At 41.1% G+C, this 21,763-nt stretch overlaps 4 protein-coding genes across 4 annotated transcripts in view; 1 reads left to right on the top strand and 3 right to left on the bottom strand.

Annotated features, from left to right (window-relative positions):
• LOC310873755 (protein diaphanous homolog 1-like) overlaps positions 1-512 on the top strand; it is a gene marked incomplete at its 3' end in the record, with an annotated part of 344,698 nt that extends 344,186 nt beyond the window's left edge. Inside the window, exon 18 of the mRNA XM_083786306.1 lies at positions 493-512. Coding sequence (XP_083642432.1) covers positions 493-512 — 20 coding nt within the window. The remainder of the gene's footprint in view (positions 1-492) is intronic.
• Positions 513-3,713: 3,201 nt separating this feature from the next.
• LOC310873754 (protocadherin beta-16-like) lies at positions 3,714-10,351 on the bottom strand (the record flags this gene model as incomplete). Its single annotated transcript, XM_083786305.1, has 2 exons — positions 9,958-10,351; positions 3,714-5,792 (listed from the first exon to the last, which is right to left on the bottom strand). Exons 1-2 carry the CDS (start codon positions 10,294-10,296, stop codon positions 3,714-3,716), a joined length of 2,418 nt encoding a protein of 805 aa, XP_083642431.1. The 5' UTR covers positions 10,297-10,351.
• A 2,032-nt stretch (positions 10,352-12,383) lies between these two features.
• LOC310873753 (protocadherin beta-16-like) lies at positions 12,384-18,583 on the bottom strand (the record flags this gene model as incomplete). The annotated part of the gene is made up of 2 exons (XM_083786304.1): positions 12,384-13,795; positions 16,264-18,583. The coding sequence occupies 2 exons, from the start codon at positions 18,581-18,583 to the stop codon at positions 12,384-12,386; spliced, it is 3,732 nt and encodes a 1,243-aa protein (XP_083642430.1).
• A 1,326-nt stretch (positions 18,584-19,909) lies between these two features.
• The window catches only part of LOC310872939 (protocadherin beta-15-like), a gene marked incomplete at its 3' end in the record, with an annotated part of 6,986 nt that continues 5,132 nt past the window's right edge, over positions 19,910-21,763 (bottom strand). Inside the window, exon 2 of the mRNA XM_083785142.1 lies at positions 19,910-21,336. Coding sequence (XP_083641268.1) covers positions 19,910-21,336 — 1,427 coding nt within the window. The remainder of the gene's footprint in view (positions 21,337-21,763) is intronic.

Raw genomic sequence — 21,763 nt, 5'->3', positions numbered from 1 at the left:
CACAAACAAAAAAAAATCACAAAACGGTATGGTGAGAAGCACTAGAATCTCTGTCTATGGTGCTGAAAATCACTGAATTCAAATTAATGAATGGCAATGGATTTTCGGCGAAAATATTGACCTTCAATTATTCAACATACACAATGTTCTTTTACATTATGCCAACCTGTAGTGGAGAGTCTGGTTCATCCAGGATGCTCTTTTCACTCTGTATCCGCTGCATCATCGCTGTAGAACTGGGGTCCATGATCAGTATGTTCTGACTACCATCCCTGCCAAATTTACAGTCACTCCTTCTGGAGTCAGTCGTCCTGCACACCTCGTAATTGTACACATGAGGGAGAGTCCCTGTCCCCAAAGTGTCTGAGTAACGTGGTGGATAATATGGAATCACTGGGAGACTGGAATGATAGAGGCGGGACTGTTTCCATCTGTATATTTTCACTGATATAATAACCACTAAACAGGTGATGAATAGAAAGGAAACTACAGCCAAAGCCAAAACTAAGTAAAATGTCATAGTGTCATTATACTCCTTGTCGTGTGTGAAGTCAGTGAACTCTGAGAGAACTTCGGGGAAGCTGTCAGCCACCACCACATTAACATTGACTGTAGCTGAACGAGAGGGCTGTCCGTTGTCCTCCACTATAACAATCAGTCTTTGTTTCACAACATCTTTATCAGTGACTTGACGGATGGTTCTTATTTCTCCATTTTGTAAGCCCACTTCAAACAACGCCCTTTCTGTGGCCTTTTGTAATTTATAAGAGAGCCAGGCGTTCTGTCCAGAGTCCACATCAACAGCCACCACCTTAGTGACCAGATAGCCCACATCTGCTGAACGAGGCACCATTTCAGCTACCAGAGAAACACCACCCTGGACTGGGTAGAGAACCTGAGGGGCGTTGTCATTCTGATCCTGGATCAGTATTTTCACTGTCACATTACTACTGAGTGGAGGAGAGCCTCCATCCTGAGCTTTGACACAGAAGTGGAAGTATTTAATCTGCTCGTAGTCAAAAGAACGCACTGCATGTATGACTCCACTATCAGCACTAACAGATACATAAGAAGAGATGAGTATTCCATTAACAGCTGAGTCCTCCAGCATGTAAGAAATGCGAGCATTCTGGTTCCAGTCAGCGTCAGTAGCTTTTACTGTGAATACAGAGAGGCCTGGTGTGTTGTTTTCTACAATATAGGCCTCATATGATGTCTTTTCAAAGACAGGTGCGTTGTCATTCACATCTGAGATCTGTAAGGTCAGAGTGACGCTGCTGGAGAGCGAGGGCACTCCTTGATCAGAACATGTCACACTGATGTTATATTCACTGGCTCCCTCTCTGTCCAGATCACTGTCTGTTACGAGGCTATAAAAGTTATTGGATGTAGACCTAATCGTGAACGGAATGTTATCATTTATATTGCACTGAACCTTGCCATTTCCACCAGTGTCTGCATCTTCAGTATTGATCATTGTGACGACTGTATTTATTTTTGCATCTTCGGAAATGATATTTGATCTGGACATTATATGAATGATAGGCCTGTTGTCATTTACATCTACAACTTCGACTTTTACTTTACACGATTGTGTAAGTCCCCCTTCGTCACTTGCAAGTAAACTAATCTCGAAATTCCGTGCCTTTTCATAGTCAATATTTCCTATCAATTCAACTGCGCCATTTTCTCCATCTACCTTAAATAATCCACGTGCATAGTAATCTAAAGTGTTTGAAATTGAATATTCTATTTTCCCATTAGTTCCTTGGTCTGCATCTGATGCACTGACTGTTGTTATAATTGTGCCTTTAAGAGAATTCTCTATTACAGTAGCCCTATATATCGGTTGCGAGAAAATTGGGGCATTATCATTGACATCTAGCACATTAATGAATATCTGCATTGTTCCAGACATTTGCGGGTCTCCACCGTCGACGGCCGTCAACACAAGGGACATAAGCTCTTCCTTCTCCCTATCAAGAGTTCTTTGCAAAACCATTTCGACATTTTTCATCCCATCGTCTCGATCATGCAATTCTATTTTAAAATGATCCGAAGGTTTAAGTGCATATCCCTGAAGTCCATTAATTCCCACATCAAGATCGACAGCTCTGTCTAAAACAAATTTGACTCCAGACACAGCCGATTCACTGATTTTGAATGTCATATCGTTCTTTTCAAAGGACGGAGGATTATCATTAATATCTGTTATTTCAATATTGACACTGTAGAATTCCATTGGGTTTTCTAGAATAATCTGAAAATGTAAAGCACAAGGCGTCGTCTGTCCGCAGAGCGCCTCTCTGTCTATTCTCTCTTTGATAAGCAGGAGCCCCCTTTCTTTATTCAACTCGACGTATTCTGCACTGTCTCGAGTAAAAATACGAGCTTTGCCTGCCTTCAATCTTTTCACATCCAAACCCAAATCATGCGCTATATTTCCCACTAAAGAACCTTTAGCCATCTCTTCTGGAATGGAGTAGCTGACCTGACCGAGGATAGGACTGAGAGATAGCATCCACACAAACAACAGTACTTGCCGTTTCATTGTTCTGTCGCACATTTATCCACCATATGATCTGAGATGTTCTCAAAAAACGCCTCAGTAATAATGTCCCATCAGATATCGACTGAAGAACGAAAAAGTAACAATCCAAGCTCCAACTTCGGAAATAAAAGTAGACAAGTTGCTGTTGTTTCTTCGTTAGACGTCCACTGTAATATAGCGGTGATTTGGCACCTCTTCCCATTTCTCTATAACTGAGATAGTGGGGGAGGTTTCTCTGTAAATCTAATCTAAAACTACCACAGACTGGCCAACAGCGGCCCTGTCTGTTCATTGCAGTAAACTGCAAACCAGTATCTACAAATAATTATACAATCATTCTACAAAATGTATTAAAATGTTCACTTCAAATAATAATAATGTTATAATCAAAGATTTGCACAAATTTGCACGATTTAAAAAAAAATAGCAGATCTACAAGCACGTGAGCTTGTTTGCTATTTTTCAAAAGTGAAAGTTTAAAATAATGGATAAAGTCGTTAAAAGTTAAAGCGAAACAGATGCGTCCCAGACTCCCAGGTCTTAATGCAGGTTACATTAATAAAAATAGCGTCAATGTAGGCTATAGATTTATGACTAACGTACGAAGACCTTACATTTATAGCACAAATGTGAGAAGTGAAGGGAGATTGAGAACAGCAGCAAACACGTGAAACACGTCGCCTTTTGCTTTGTTCCTAATCCCTTCTGCGTGTCTTTTCTATTCGTTTTCTTTAAAAAAAAAGAGAAAAGAGAGAGAGAGAGAGAGAGAGAGAGAGAGAGAGAGAGAGAAGCGGTGTACAGCCAACACAGACTTGCAAAAGCAACTCAGTACTACTCACAACATATGACTCTGTCCATGGTGCTGAAACAAGGAATTCTTAACTGCAGTCTCTCAACAGCCTGCTCTGAGGTTCTAATTCAGAATGACATTTACAAATCACACTCGTGTAAAGTGAGGGGCGCTCTTATCATCATACATAATCACATTCCGTGCTCATCCAATAAAATAATCACATTACGTGGTACACACAGACACACAAAGCTGGTCATAGTAAGGGCTAGTGCCCCTCATAAATAAACTTAATGATTTATAGAACAAAAATAAATGGTGCATAATAATAATAATAATAATAATATAAAAAATATATCATTATTATTATACTTAAAACGTTCTAACCTCTAGAGGAGAGTCTGGTTCATCCAGGATGCTCTTTTCACTGTGTATTCTCTGCATCGTCCCTGTAGAACTGGGATCCATGATCAGTATGTTCTGACTACCAGCTCTGCCGAACTTACAGTCACTCTTTCTGGAGTCAGTGGTCCTGCACACCTCGTAATTGTACACATGAGGTAGAGTCCCTGAGCCCAAAGTGTCTGAGTAACGTGGTGGATAATATGGAATCACTGGGAGACTGGAATGATAGAGGCGGGACTGTCTCCATCTGTATATTTTCACAGATATAATAACAACTAAACATGTGATGAAGAGAAAAGAAACTACAACCAACGCCAAGACTAAGAAAAACGTCAGGTTGTCATTGTACTCCTTTTCGTGTGTAAAGTCAGTGAACTCTGAGAGAACTTCAGGGAAGCTGTCAGCCACTGCCACGTTGACATTGACTGTAGCTGAACGAGAGGGCTGTCCGTTGTCCTCCACTATAACAGTCAGCCTTTGTTTCACAGCATCTTTATCAGTGACTTGGCGTATTGTTCTTATTTCTCCATTCTGTAGTCCCATATCAAACAGCACCCTGTCCCTGTCTGTGGGTTTCTGTAGTTTATAAGAGAGCCAGGCATTCTGTCCGGAGTCCACATCAACAGCCACCACTTTAGTGACCAGATAGCCCACATCTGCTGAACGAGGCACCATTTCAGCCACCAGAGAACCACCACTCTGGACTGGATACAGAACTTGAGGAGCGTTGTCATTCTGGTCCTGGATCAGTATTTTCACAGTCACATTACTACTGAGTGGAGGAGAGCCTCCATCCTGAGCTTTGACACAGAACTGGAAATCATTGATCTGCTCATAGTCGAAAGAGCGCACTGCATGTATGACTCCACTATCAGCACTAACAGACACATATGAGGAAACTGGTACTCCATGAATAGAAGAGTCCTCCAGTATATAAGAAACACGGGCATTCTGGTTCCAATCAGAGTCTCTGGCTTTTACAGTGAATATAGAGAATCCCGGTGTGTTATTTTCGACAATATAGGCCTCATATGATGATTTGTCAAAGACAGGTGCGTTGTCATTCACATCTGAGATCTGTAAACTGAAAGTGACGCTGCTTGAGAGTGAGGGCACTCCCTCATCAGAACACGTGATACTGATATTATACTCAGACGCTCTCTCTCTGTCCAAATCACTATCTGTCACTAAACTGAAGAAATTATTTGTTGACGTTCTGATAATGAAAGGTATTTCTTCATTTATAAAACATGCGACTTTGCCATTTTGACCAGAATCTTTGTCTTCAACGTTTATCATTGTCACAACAGTGTGGGGTTTGGCAGCCTCCGATATGACACTTGTCTTTGACATTATGCTAATATCGGGTTTGTTGTCATTAACATCTTCTACGTCGACAATTAATTTACAGGAATCAGTAAGTCCTCCATCATCACTTGCAAGTAAATGTATCTGAAACATTCTTGCCTTTTCAAAGTCAATATCTCCAATTAATTTAACGTCACCACTTTCTTCGTTCACCTCAAATATATGCCTTATTTCATCTAGAGAATTCGTGATTGAATAGGTTATTTTGCTGTTTGTTCCTTCGTCTGCATCTGTCGCTTTGACTGTGGCAACAATTGTTCCTTTCGCCGCATTCTCGGACACAGTAGCTTCGTATTTGGGCTGAGTAAAAACCGGGGCATTGTCATTAGCGTCTAATACTGTAATCAGAATCTGCATTGTCCCGGACATCTGTGGCTCTCCCCCATCTACGGCTGTTAACACGAGAGATATCAGCTCTTGTTTTTCTCTATCTAGGGGCTTCTGTAATACCATTTCCACGATTGTATTACCATCTCCCTTATCCTGTAATTTAAGGGCAAAATTATCAGTTGGTTTTAACACGTAGCTTTGAAGATCATTGACACCAACATCGTGATCCACCGCCCTTGCCAGAACAAATTTTGCCCCTGTGGCCGCCGACTCGCTAATTTTGAATTTCATCTCACTTTTTTCAAAAGTGGGGGGGTTATCGTTCACATCTACGACCTGGACAGTGATACTATAAAATTCCATCGGACTTTCTAGAATAATCTGAACATGTAAAGCACAAGGCGTCGTCTGTCCACACAGCGATTCTCTGTCTATTCTGTCTTTAATGAGAAGAACACCCCTTTCTTTATTCAGCTCCATGTATTCTCCACTGTCTCTGGAATAAATGCGAGCTTTACCTGATTTCAGTCTATTCACATCTAAACCTAAATCCTGAGCAATATTCCCAACTAAAGAGCTTTTCGCCATTTCCTCTGGAACCGAGTAACTGACCTGCCCGAGCACAGAACCGAGAGAGAGGAACGAGATAAATAACAGTACTACTTGCCGTGTCAATGTTATTATCGCCGACATTTTTGGTATAAAATATGCGCGATAATTGTCTTCAGGGAACAATATACATTCCGTTTGAGTTCAGCTTTTGAATATCCAATGCACCTATCACTGTATAATCCATAAGCATGGAACAAAGCAATGTCAGTACGACGTCTCTTCGACTGGTGTTCTCCGCAACCCAGAGTTCTCTCTTTCTTTCCCATTTAATACATAATCATGGAGGAGGAGGCACTGTGCACATATTTCCAAACGTATACTCAATGGCCAACAGCGTCCCTGTCTGTTCAGTGCATCGAATTGCACATACAGGATAGTATTTTTCACCATTCGATACCATTTTATTCTTTACCAACTAAAGACACATTGGAATACTGTGCAGAGTTTTGTTAACTATAGCCTAACGTGTATACCGCGCGCGCCCGCACACGCACGCACGCACACACACACACACACACACACACACACACACACACACACACACACACACACACACACACACACACACACACACACACACACACACACACACACACACACACACACACACACACACACACACACACACACACACACACACACACACACACACACACACACACAATGGGTTGAAATCATTTATATTATTTGAAACCAAATAAATTGTGTTAAAATAATCTATGAATGGCCAAATGTAAATTAGCAAAATGGGACATAGCGACATGGCTGTACTAGGATACAGGTACTGCTTTCAAAATGTATGCATGCGTCGGAGGTCGGTCCGTACTGAAATAAATACACCCCGTGAAGTCAGTCAGTCAGTCAGTCTCACCCCCTCTCTTATGAGTACACGCACAAGGCGACAAGGGGGACACATGCTCCAGAGCGCACCACAATATGCAATCACGACTCACGAGGGCTTGGATATTTTTTCAGGGGAGCTTTTCATTGATTGTAATTATTTAATTGTTGATTTTAAAACAATTATTACAATCAACTCTCCTGTAATTCTGAAAATGTCACTTAAATCAATCCAGTCCAGTTGCTATGAATGACTCAATGTGTGCTATACTTTCCCCTAACCCTTCATAAAAAATTTAATAAATAAATCAACAATGGCAAAAGGTTTGCGTAGTTGTGTTGGCTTATAAGCCAATTGCTTTAAAAAAAATTGAATCCTGCTGTCCAACAAGCAACACCATCCATCAGTAAAAGCACGTCAGTAATGATAATATACAATATTATAATGAATTATATTTGTATAGTACCATTTAAAATGACAAAGAGGCAATCGAGATTAGTCTGTTACGCTGTCCATGGTGCTGAAATAAAGCTGACAGATCTGTGATATCTCACACACACACACACACACACACACACACACACACACACACACACACACACACACACACACACACACACACACACACACACACACACACACACACACACACACACACACACACACAGTGTTCACGTCAGCAACATGCAGGGTGTAAGAGCGGTTTCGGATTAATAAAACACCAGCATTCCGATCACCTGCCGTCACATGCCTCATCACAGAGTGACACCCATAAATCAACGTGACGTCCTCACATTACCATACAACATTAAACATTACCATAACAATCAGCAGATCGTCGTATAAATATTAGCAGCAATAGTAAGCAAAATAACTCAACATTTCATACTATCATTTCTCAGGCATAATTCATAGAAAATAAATAATAATCATAAATTATAAAGCAAATCTACAAATGGCTTCAACACTGGAGACAAAACTTTCTCTTTATACTTTCTATGTACTCACCTCTAGAGGAGAGTCTGGTTCATCCAAGATGTTTTTTTCAGTCTGTATTCGCTGCATCGTCCCTGTATAACTGGGGTCCATGATCAGTATGTTCTGACTACCAGTTCTGCCGAACTTACAGTCACTCTTTCTGGAGTCAGTGGTCCTGCACACCTCATAATTGTACACATGAGGGAGAGTCCCTGACCCCAATGTGTCTGAGTAACGTGGTGGATAATATGGAATCACAGGGAGACTGGAATGATAGAGGCGGGACTGTCTCCATCTGTATATTTTCACTGATATAATTACAACTAAACATGTGATGAAGAGAAAGGAAACTACAGCCAAAGCTAACACTAAGAAAAACGTCAAGTTGTCGTTGTACTCCTTATCTTGTGTGAAATCAGTGAACTCTGAGAGAACTTCAGGGAAGCTGTCAGCCACGGCCACGTTAACATTGACTGTAGCTGAACGAGAGGGCTGTCCGTTGTCCTCTATTATAACAGTCAGTCTTTGTTTCACAGCATCTTTATCAGTGACTTGACGGATAGTTCTTATTTCTCCATTTTGTAATCCCACTTCAAAAAGCGCCCTGTCTGTAGCTTTCTGCAGTTTATATGAGAGCCAGGCATTCTGCCCAGAGTCCACATCGACAGCCACCACTTTACTGACCAGATAGCCCACATCTGCTGAACGAGGCACCATTTCAGCCACCAGAGAGCTACCACTCTGGACTGGATACAGAACCTGAGGAGCGTTGTCATTCTGGTCCTGGATCCGTATTTTCACAGTCACGTTACTACTGAGTGGAGGAGAGCCTCCATCCTGAGCTTTTACAAGGAAATTGAAATCCTTTATCTGCTCGTAGTCAAAAGAACGCACTGCATGTATGACTCCATTATCAGCACTAACAGACACATATGAGGAGACGGGCACGCCGTTAACTGAGGAGTCCTCCAGTATGTAAGAAACACGAGAATTCTGGTTCCAGTCAGGATCTCTAGCTTTTACTGTGAATATAGAGTGTCCTGGAGTGTTGTTTTCTAAAATGTAGGCCTCATGTGAGGTCTTCTCAAAGACAGGGGGATTATCATTTACATCTGCAATTTGTAAGGTGATAGTGACGCTGCTGGAAAGCGAGGGCACTCCCTCGTCTGAACACGTCACACTGATATTATATTCAGACGTTAATTCTCTGTCCAAATCACTGTCTGTCACTACTGTAAAGAAGCTGTTTGTTGTTGATTTCATAGAAAATGGAATGCTTTCATCTAACACACAGTGGACTTTGCCATTTTCATTAGAATCTAGATCGTGGACATTTATCATTGTTACAACAGTTCCTGGTTTGACATCCTCAGATATGCTGTGTGACTTAGACATGATATCGATAGACGGTTTGTTATCATTTACATCAATCACCTCTATAATAACTTTACACGCATCTGAGAGGCCCCCTTTATCTGTGATTTGAACGTCTAGTTCATAATGTCTTATTTTTTCATAATCTATAACGCCAAGTAATGTCAATATGCCCGTATCAATATCAATTTGGAAAAGACTAGCTGACCCTGATTTTGGAATAGTGTATGTCACCTTCCCATTATCACCCTCGTCCAGGTCTGTGGCGCTTACCATACTTATTACAGTACCAACGGAAGCATTTTCTATTATGCTCGCCTTGTATTCTGACTTAGAACAAACAGGCGCGTTGTCATTGGCGTCAAGAACCGTGATTAGAATGTCCATTGTTCCTGTGAGCTGAGGATCACCTCCATCTATCGCGGTTAATGTTAGTGATATGCGCGCAAGCTTCTCTCTGTCTAAGGGTTTCTGTAATACCATTTCAACATTTTTAGTCCCATCTCCACGACTAATTGTTTTCAGAGCAAAATTATCTGTCGGTTTCAGGGTGTATCTCTGAAGCCCATTAATGCCAACATCTTTATCTAATGCTTTCTCCAACACAAATCGAGCTCCAGTAAGAGCAGATTCACTGATCTCGTATTTCATTTCACTTCTGTCAAATGTCGGAGGGTTATCATTTATGTCCGTAATCTCAATGGTAACCGTGTAAAATTCCATTGGATTTTCCAGAATCATTTGAAAATGCAATGCGCAAGGCGTCGTCACGCCACACAAAGCCTCTCTGTCTATTCTCTCTTTGATAAGGAGGACTCCTGCCGGTTTATTCAGCTCGATGTATTCCACACTGTCTCTTGTATAAATTCGAGCATTACCTGATTTCAGTCTTTTCACATTCAGACCTAAATCCTGTGCTATATTACCAACGACAGACCCTTTCGCCATTTCCTCAGGGATGGAGTAGCTGACCTGCCCACGGACTGAACTGAGAGAGAGGACGAAGATAAACACCAGTACTTGCCGTCTCATTTTTATGTCCGACATTTCGATTGCAAAATATCCGTTATACTGCTTAACAATAAGCAATAATAATGCTGGAAAAAATCCGTTTAAATTCCAATGTTGGATAAGGCTTTATGTACAGGAAAAAGCGGAACAAACGACGAATCCCCACATAATGTTCTCAGAAAGCAGGACAATTCAGTATGTATCTGCATCTCGGAAGAGGAGGAGGTTCTGAGGTAATACAAAATAAACTCAGTGGCCAACAGCGTCCCTCTCTGTTCAACATATTGAACTACAAAAGTGATAAAGCTCAGATAAAAAGGTGTAAAACTTTCACTGGTGGCACTTAGCCTGCTGAATCATTTGACCTACATTAAACTGAGAGTATACAAACTGTATAATTCCAGTTTGTAGAATTATCTAAAACATATTAAATGCGTGCAAAATGTTGTGAATAGGCATAATGAAAGACAATATATCACAGAACCTAAGTTGAGCTTCAAAATGACAGAGCCTATGCCTATATAACACTAGCACCAGCAGCTACAAACATCCACTCATTCCACAGGACTCACGCTTATGTACTATGCGGACATACGCAATATTCTGCACACATGACATATGTTGTGTTATTACTATACTGTAAAGCACACACACACACACACACACACACACACACACACACACACACACACACACACACACACACACACACACACACACACACAGAGACACAGACACAGACACAGACACAGACACAGACACAGACACACACACACACACACACACACACACACACACACACACACACACACACACACACACACACACACACACACACACACACACACACACACACACACACACACACACACACACACACACACACACACAAATAGACTCATTTACACTCTTCCTGTTTCACACTGTAACACAGTTCAGAAACAGACAATTCTAACTAACTAACTAACTAACCAACTGACCAACAAACCAACTAACCAACTAAACAACTAACCAACTAACTAAAAAGAGGGCAGACCTAAACGAAAGTGTGAATATATTTATGGATTAGGCCACGGTTCTTCAGCCCCTATACACCCGTGAAGTAAGCCTTGTATGAGTCGCTATCCATGGTGCTGAAACAAGCAGTTCCATTTCTACAGCCATGTTGCTTTAACCAGTGAGAAATTCCTAAAACAAATTATATTGAATAATGAACATTATAATTTATATATGGTAACCATTTGTTCTATACTAAATATACAGGTACTTATAGCTGCATGGTTAACAAATATAAAATTAGGAAAGTAAGTAAGACAATTCCAACAAAAATAATTGTACAGGAAAACTATACTGTTGCAGCCGGGTACACCACCACCACCACCACCACCACTACCACTACCACTACCACTACCACTAAAAGCTGAGTAAGTACCAGAAAACCTAATAAAGTAATTTAGTTTAAAGGATAGTCAGTTTGCACTAGCCTGGTAAACCATCCCCGTCATGTGAATTATTCAAGACTAGAGATGTGCTGATGAGACATTTTGGCCGTTATATATATCCAATATCCAATATAATTAATGGCCGATAATCGATTTTACTGATGTCGATATGATCTCATTCTGTATTCAAAATTATATTCATTTTGTTCATTCTGAAAAATACATGCATGTATCTGCACTGCACTGCAAAATATGAGCTTGTAGATATGTTCAAGCTGTTACTTTGGGCTTGTTTATCTGTAAAGATAATCGGACCGATTCATCAAAAAACAACTAGAATCGGCTGATACTGTTGTGTTTGCCGATTAATCTCCCATCACTATTCAAGACACATGATAATAATGTGAATTCACTTCATTATTGAATATATAATTGAATGCATGCATGCAGCTGGTTGGCTATAATAGAATAGGAAAGTATGCCTTTGGGACTGTTGTTGTATTTTGCTGTTGTGGTTTTATTCATATAAATGTCCTAATTAGGAAAGTATACTATCCATTTCCTATTGGGTTAGTACTACTTTCACTTTGATTACTTTTTTCTTGGTAAATACTTGGACATTAGGGAACTGTAAGCTACAGGGTGTATAATACAAATACCAATAATGGCACTGTTAAAATGTCAAACCTCAATTGGAGAGTCAGGTTCATCCAGGATACTCTTTTCGCTCTGTATCCGCTGCATAGTCGCTGTAGAACTGGGGTCCATTATCAGTATGTTCTGATTACCAGCTCTGCCAAAGTCACTCTTTCTGGAGTCAGTCGTCCTGCACACTTCGTAATTGTACACATGAGGGAGAGTCCCTGACCCCAAAGTGTCAGAGTAACGTGGTGGATAATATGGAATCACTGGGAGACTGGAATGATAGAGGCGGGATTGTCTCCATCTGTATATTTTCACTGATATAATAACCACTAAACATGTGATGAAGAGAAAGGAAACTACAGCCAAAGCCAAGACTAAGAAAAATGTCAGGTTGTCGTTGTACTCCTTTTCGTGTATAAAGTCAGTGAACTCTGAGAGAACTTCAGGGAAGCTGTCAGCCACCGCCACGTTAACATTGACTGTAGCTGAACGAGAGGGCTGTCCGTTGTCCTCCACTATAACAGTCAGTCTTTGTTTCACAGCATCTTTATCAGTGACTTGGCGGATAGTTCTAATTTCTCCATTCTGTAAACCCACTTCAAAAAGCACCCTGTGTGTGTGTTTCTGAAGTTTGTAGGAGAGCCAGGCATTCTGTCCAGAGTCCACATCAACAGCCACCACTTTAGTGACCAGATATCCCACATCTGCTGAACGAGGCACCATTTCAGCCACCAGAGAGCTACCACTCTGGACTGGATACAGAACCTGAGGAGCATTGTCATTCTGGTCCTGGATCAGTATTTTCACAGTCACATTACTACTGAGTGGAGGAGAGCCCCCATCTTGTGCTTTAACACAGCACAGGAAATCCTTGATCTGCTCGTAGTCAAAAGAACGCACTGCATGTATGACTCCACTATCAGCACTAACAGACACATATGAAGAGATTGGCACTCCATTAACAGAGGAGTCCTCTAGTATATAAGAAACACGAGCATTCTGGTTCCAGTCAGGATCTCTGGCTTTTACTGTCAATATAGATAGTCCTGGTGTGTTGTTTTCTACCAAAAAGGCCTCATATGTAGTCTTTTCAAAGACAGGTACATTGTCATTTACATCTGAGATCAATAAGTTGAGTGTGACTGTGCTGGAGAGTGAGGGTAAACCCTTATCAGTACATGTCACACTGATATTATACTCTGATTCTCTCTCTCTGTTCAAATCACTGTCTGTCACTAAACTGAAGAAATTATTTGTAGTTGAAGCCATTCTAAATGGAATGTCATCATTAATATAACAATTAACTTTACCATTTTCACCTGAGTCTGGATCTTGGACATTTATCATTGTCACAACTGTCCCAATCTTAATATCCTCAGCTATGACAGCTGACTTTGACATCACATTTATGACAGGTGTGTTGTCATTTGAATCAACAATTTCAACAACTAGTTTACAGGAGTCAGTTAGTGCTCCATCATCACTGGCCTGCACATGTATTTCATAGTGACGTGTTTTTTCATAGTCAGTTGTCCCAATTAAACTAACCTCGCCACTTTTTTCATTTATCACAAACAATTCAGATAAATCAAGTGAATTCGAAATGCTATATGTTATTTTAGCATTAGATCCTTCATCAGAATCAGATGCACTAACAGTATTTATCACAGTTCCTATGGGTGCCGTTTCTTTCACAACGGACGTATAGGTTTTCTGCGCAAAAACCGGAGGATTGTCATTGGCGTCAATCACGTTAATATTAATTTGCACCGTTCCAGAGAGCCGCGGCTCACCGCCATCTATTGCAGTCAGTACAAGAGACAAATTATCCTCTATTTCGCGATCTAAATGTTTCTGTAAGACCATTTCTACCATTTTATTTCCGTCTGATTGGCTTTGCAATTTCAAAACGAAGTGGTCAGTTGGCTTTAACAAATAGCTTTGGAGGCCATTTACACCGACATCGAGATCTATTGCCCGTTCTAGCAAAAATACGGCTCCTGTCATTGCTGACTCGCTTATCTTGAATATAATTTCCTTATTCTTAAAAACTGGGGCGTTGTCATTAACATCAGTGACCTCGACTGTAATACTATAAAATTCCATCGGGTTTTCTAAAATGATCTGAAAGTGTAAAGCACAAGGCGTTGTCTGTCCGCAAAGCAGCTCTCTGTCTATTCTTTCTTTGACGAGAAGAACTCCCCTCTCTCTGTTCAGCTCGATGTATTCTGCGCTATCTCCAGTATAAATACGAGCTTTCCCCGACTTGAGTCTTTTCACACTTAAACCTAAATCCTGTGCTATATTACCGACTACATAACCTTTAACCATTTCCTCTGGAATAGAGTAGCTGACCTGCCCTAGCACTGGACTGAGAGAGAGGACCGTGATAAACAACAGTAGGCCTACTTGCCGTCTCATTGTTCCATTCGACATCTATCTGCTTTAAAACCAAGTTATATTCCACTTTGCTCCTGAAATCATCAGCGATAATATACTCCCACTTCGTCAGAATTATAATATGCTGCCAATTAATGGAAATTGGTCCTTCAATAATAAACGCAAAAGATAAAAACACAGCTCTTCAATGTCCGCGTTTAGTGTTCTGATGTGCAATCCAAAAGGTTGTTTGCGTCTCTCTTTCTTTCTCTATACTGAGATAACGGGGGAGGTACTGATACACGATTTGCGACACACTAGCCAACAGCGGCCCTAAGAGTTCAATGAATTGAACTACAGAAGCCCGAGGAAGTTGGATGAGGAAGAAAATGCTGTTATAAATAAATGGAGGAAAAACTAAGTTCTCCAAACGCATGTTCTCTTTTTGTTAAACCTCTGAAAATGAATTAAGCCCACTCGCATTCTTAATGTTGTAAAGAAATTAAAAATGCCACCATGTATAAAACAGTGTGTGCTTACACAGCAAAGTTGGAGAGAGAGAGAGAGAGAGAGAGAGAGAGAAGAGAGAGAGAGAGAGAGAGAGAGAGAGAGAGAGAGAGAGAGAGAGAGAGAGAGAGAGAGAGAGACAGAGAGACAGAGAGACAGAGAGACAGAGACACAAAGAAAGAGAGAGAGAGAGACAGACAGAGACACACAGAGAGAGAGAGAGAGAGAGAGAGAGAGAGAGAGAGAGAGAGAGAGAGAGAGAGAGAGAGAGAGAGAGACGCGTTGTGCATGGTGATAAGACCAGCAATGCAGTGCAGTGTCCTGCATGAACATAAGTGGCAGGAAAGACAATAAATATGCAAACCTTTTGTATATATTTAGCTCATCCATATGGAGTCAATACACACAAAAACTCACACTGCTGCTGCCACCATGCACCACCACAACAACAACAACAACAACAAACATTGAAGGTAACAGCAGCAGAAAAAAATACAACATGCTGTTCCTGAAAAACAGGGTGGGCCCTGTCAATAAAACTGTACCCTGATTTCACATAGCTGCCAAAAAATATATATCATGATGATAATGATGTATATAGGCCTACACAACTAAGTGTGTGTGTGTGTGTGTGTGTGTGTGTGTGTGTGTGTGTGTGTGTGTGTGTGTGTTGTGTGTGTGTGTGTGTGTGTGTGTGTGTGTGTGTGTGTGTGTGTGTGTGTGTGTGTGTGTGTGTGTGTGCAAATCTTGGCGCACCACTACATCCCCAGCTCCAAAACGGACAGCCATTACAGAAGTCTCTATCCCTGGTGCTGAAACGAGCAATTCACACGCTGTACACTGCAGCCAACACACTCTAAGTCATAAAATGATCTAATTATAAAATGGAACTGTACAATTTATATAGTTACAATAAATGTATAACATTAATAATCGCATTCTTAAAATATAGATCTAACCTCAATTGGAGAGTCTGGTTCATCCAGGATGCTCTTTTCACTTTGTATCCTCTGCATTGTGCCTTTAGAACTGGGGTCCATTATCAGTATGTTCTGACTACCAGCTCTGCCGAATTTACAGTCACTCTTTCTGGAGTCAGTGGTCTGGCACACGTCGTAGTTGTAAACATGAGGGAGAGTCCCTGTCCCCAAAGTGTCTGAGTAACGTGGTGGATAATATGGAATCACTGGGAGACTGGAATGATAGAGGCGGGACTGTCTCCATCTGTATATTTTAACTGATATAATAACCACTAAACACGTGATGAAGAGAAAGGAAACTACGGCCAAAGCTAACACTAAGAAAAACGTCAGGTTGTCATTGTACTCCTTGTCGTGTGTAAAGTCAATGAATTCTGAAAGAACTTCAGGGAAGCTGTCAGCCACCGCCACGTTAACATTGACTGCAGCTGAACGAGAGGGCTGTCCGTTGTCCTCCACTATAACAGTTAGTCTTTGTTTCACAACATCTTTATCAGTGACTTGACGGATGGTTCTTATTTCTCCATTCTGTAATCCCACTTCAAACAATGCCCTGTCTGTGGTTTTCTGTAGTTTATAAGAGAGCCAGGCATTCTGTCCAGAGTCCACATCAACAGCCACCACTTTAGTGACCAGATAGCCCACATCTGCTGAACGAGGCACCATTTCAGCCACCAGAGAGCTACCACTTTGGACTGGATACAGAACCTGAGGAGCGTTGTCATTCTGGTCCTGGATCAGTATTTTCACAGTCACATTACTACTGAGTGGAGGAGAGCCTCCATCCTGAGCCTTGAGAAGGAACTGGAAATCCTTAATCTGCTCGTAGTCAAAAGAACGCACTGCGTGTATGACTCCACTATCAGCACTAACAGACACATATGAGGAGACTGGCACTCCATTAACCGAAGAGTCCTCCAGTATATAAGAAACACGAGCATTCTGGTTCCAGTCAGTGTCTCTAGCTTTTACTGTGAATATAGAGAGACCTGGTGTGTTGTTTTCTACAATGTAGGCCTCATATGAGGTCTTCTCAAAGACAGGAGCGTTGTCATTCACGTCTGCAATTTGTAAGGTGATAGTGACGCTGCTGGAAAGCGAGGGCACTCCCTCGTCTGAACACGTCACACTGATATTATATTCAGACGTTAATTCTCTGTCCAAATCACTGTCTGTCACTACTGTAAAGAAGCTGTTTGTTGTTGATTTCATAGAAAAGGGAATGCTTTCATCTAAAACACAGTGGACTTTGCCATTTTCATTAGAATCTAGATCGTGGACATTTATCATTGTTACAACAGTTCTTGGTTTGACATCCTCAGATATACTGTGTGACTTGGACATGATATCAATAGACGGCTTGTTATCATTTACATCAACCACCTCTATAATAACTTTACATGCATCTGAAAGTCCCCCTTTATCTGTGACTTGAACGTCTATTTCATAATGTTTCCTTTTCTCATAATCCATAACGCCAAGTAATGTCAATATGCCCGTATCAATATCAATTTGGAAAAGACTAGCTAACCCTGTTTTTGGAATCGTGTATGTCACCTTCCCATTATCACCCTCGTCCAGGTCTGTGGCGCTTACCATACTAATTACAGTACCAACGGAAGCATTTTCTATTACGTTCGCCTTGTATTCTGGTTTAGAACAAACAGGCACGTTGTCATTGGCGTCAAGTACCGTGATTAGAATACCCATTGTTCCTGTGAGCTGAGGATCACCACCATCTATTGCGGTTAATGTTAGTGATATGCGCGCGTGCTTCTCTCTGTCTAACGGCTTCTGTAATACCATTTCAACATTTTTTGTCCCATCTCCACGAGTAATTGTTTTTAGAGAAAAATTATCTGTCGGTTTTAGGGTGTAACTCTGAAGACCATTAACGCCAACATCTTTATCTAATGCTTTCTCCAACACAAATCGAGCTCCAGCAAGGGTCGATTCAATGATTTCGTATTTCATTTCGGTTTTATCAAAAGTCGGAGGGTTATCATTGATGTCCGTAATCTCAATTGTAACCGTGTAAAATTCCATTGGATTTTCCAGAATCATTTGGAAATGCAACGCGCAAGGCGTCGTCTCACCGCACAAAGCCTCTCTGTCTATTCTCTCTTTGATAAGGAGGACTCCTGCCTGTTTATTCAGCTCGATGTATTCCACACTGTCTCTTGTATAAATTCGAGCATTACCTGATTTCAGTCTTTTCACATTCAGACCTAAATCCTGTGCTATATTTCCAACGACAGACCCTTTCGCCATTTCCTCAGGGATGGAGTAGCTGACCTGCCCACGGACTGAACTGAGAGAGAGGACGAAGATAAAGACCAGTACTTGCCGTCTAATTTTTATGTCCGACATTTCGATTGCAAAATATCCGTTATACTGCTTAACAATAAGCAATATTAGTAATAAAAAAAAAAATCCGTTTAAATTCCAATGTTGGATAAGGCTTTATGTACAGGAAAAACCGGAACAAACGACGAATCACCACACAATGTTCTCAGAAAGCAGGACAAATCAGTCTGTATCTGCATCTAGGAGGAGTAGGAGGTTCTGAGGTAATACAACATAAACTCAGTAGCCAACAGCGTCCCTCTCTGTTCAACATATTGAACTACAAAAGTGATGAAACTCAGATAAAAAGGTGTAAACTTTCAATGGAGGCACTCCTGCATGCTGAATCATTTGACATACATTAAACTGAGTATATAGTTTGTAGAATTACCTAAACGTTGGTCTATAAAAAGTATTAAATGCATGCAAAATGGTTCGAACAGGCATAATGAAAGACAATATACCACACGACATACAATGAGCTTCAAAATGACAGAGCTTATGCCTAACACCAGCAGGTGCAAACATCCACTCATTCCACCACACTCACGCGTGCTGTGCAGACATGAGCAACATTCTGGCTGCACACGTGACATGTGCTAAAGTACAGCGCGCGCGCGCGCGCGCGCACACACACACACACACACACACACACACACACACACACACACACACACACACACCAAAAGTGTTAATATATTTAGGAATTAGGCCGCGGTTCTTCATATGCACCCTTGATGTATAAGTCGCTATCCATGGTGCTGAAACAAGCAAGTCCATTGCTGTAACCAGTGAGAAATTCCTAAAACGGATTATATTGAATAATGAACATTATAATTTCTTATGGTAACCATTTGTTTTATAATATACAGGTAGGCTATACTATAATGCATGGTTGACAAATTTGGAAAGTATGAGACAATTCTCACACAAATAATTGCACACACAATGTGCAAGGAAAACTAATAGGAAACATTTATTAAACCCATGTGTAATAAAAGCAGAGTACGTACTATAGTACTTATAGTATTTATTTTAAAGGATAGTCAAGTTTGCATTGGTAAACGATCCAGGTCATGTGAATTATTCAAGACACATGATAATGTGAATTCATTTCATTTCCCATGAAGCATAATTTAATGCATGTAAGCTGGTTGGCAATATTGTAATGGGACCGTTATATTTTCTTGTTATGGTTTTATATATATAAATGTCCTATTTAGGACATTATATGGGGTTGATTACTATACTTTCACTTTGATTACTTCTTTCTTGGAAAATACTTGGACATTAGGGAACTGTAAAATGCATGGTGTATAATTAAAATATAATAATGGCACTGTTAAAATGTCAAACCTCAATTGGAGAGTCAGGTTCATCCAGGATACTCTTTTCGCTCTGTATCCGCTGCATTGTCGCTGTAGAACTGGGGTCCATGATCAGTATGTTCTGACTACCAGCTCTGCCAAAGTCACTCTTTCTGGAGTCAGTGGTTCTGCACACGTCGTAATTGTACACATGAGGGAGAGTCCCTGACCCCAAAGTGTCTGAGTAACGTGGTGGATAATATGGAATCACTGGGAGACTGGAATGGTAGAGGCGGGACTGTCTCCATCTGTATATTTTCACTGATATTATAACAACTAAACACGTGATGAAGAGAAAGGAAACTACAGCCAAAGCCAACACCAAGTACAAAGTCAGATTGTCATTGTACTCCTTGTCATGTGTGAAGTCAGTGAACTCTGATAGAACATCAGGGAAGCTGTCAGCCACCGCCACGTTAACATTGACTGTAGCTGAACGAGAGGGCTGACCGTTGTCCTCCACTATAACAGTCAGTCTTTGTTTCACAGCATCTTTATCAGTGACTTGACGTATTGTTCTAATTTCTCCATTCTGTAATCCCACTTCAAACAACGCCCTGTCTGTGGCTTTCTGTAGTTTATAGGAGAGCCATGCATTCTGTCCAGAGTCCACATCAACAGCCACCACCTTAGTGACCAGATAGCCCACATCTGCTGAACGAGGCACCATTTCAGCCACCAGAGAGCCTCCACTTTGGACTGGATACAGAACTTGAGGTGCATTGTCATTCTGGTCCTGGATCAGTATTTTCACAGTCACATTACTACTGAGTGGAGGAGAGCCTCCATCTTGCGCCTTGACACGGAACTGGAAATCCTTGATCTGCTCGTAGTCAAAAGAACGCACTGCATGTATGACTCCACTATCAGCACTAACAGACACATATGAGGAGACTCGCACTCCATTAACAGAGGAGTCCTCCAGAATGTAAGAAACGCGGGCATTCTGCTTCCAGTCAGGGTCTCTCGCTCTTACAGTGAATATAGACAGTCCTGGTGTGTTGTTTTCTATAATAAAGGACTCATATGATGTTTTCTCAAAAACAGGCACGTTGTCATTCACATCGGAAACTTGCAAGGTGATAGCGACACTGCTGGATAGCGAGGGGGCTCCCTCATCTGAGCAGGTTACACTGATATTATACTGAGAGGATTTCTCCCTGTCCAAATCACTATCTGTCACGAGGCTATAGAAACCACTGGACGTAGATTTAATCAAAAACGGGGAATTGTCATCTAGCATACAGCTGACTACTCCGTTATTGTCTGAGTCTGGATCGTGCACACTCATCACTGCTATTACTGTGTGAGGCGGAGAGTTCTCTGGAATGGATTGTGACGTTGACATGAGATCTATAAGCGGGCTGTTGTCATTAACATCAATAATTTCTACAACCAACTTTGTAGAATCTGAAAGACCACCTTTATCTTTAGCTTCAATGTCAATTTGATAATGCTTTGACTTTTCATAATCAATCATGCCTGCCAAACGTACATCGCCACTGTTTTCATCTATTTCAAAGTCACCACTTGTCCCAACAGCGCTACTTGATATAGAATAGGTCACCAAGCCATTGGACCCTTGATCTACATCAGTTGCGCTTACTGTGGTCAACAATGTACCTATTGGAGAGTTTTCTACCAAAGTTGCCCGATATATTGCTTGGGTAAAGACTGGAGCGTTGTCGTTTACGTCTAAAACAGTAATGTGTATTTGCACAGTTCCAGACATAATCGGCTCTCCACCATCGACTGCAGTTAGCAGTAATGATATCTGCTCCTGTCTCTCTCTGTCTAAAGGTTTCTGTAAAACCATTTCTACCTTTTTACTGCCACC

Source organism: Protomyctophum parallelum (genome assembly GCF_964188405.1).
Source record: "Protomyctophum parallelum genome assembly, chromosome: 16".
Taxonomy (NCBI): Eukaryota; Metazoa; Chordata; class Actinopteri; order Myctophiformes; family Myctophidae; genus Protomyctophum; species Protomyctophum parallelum.
This window is presented reverse-complemented; position numbering and strand designations above follow the sequence as displayed.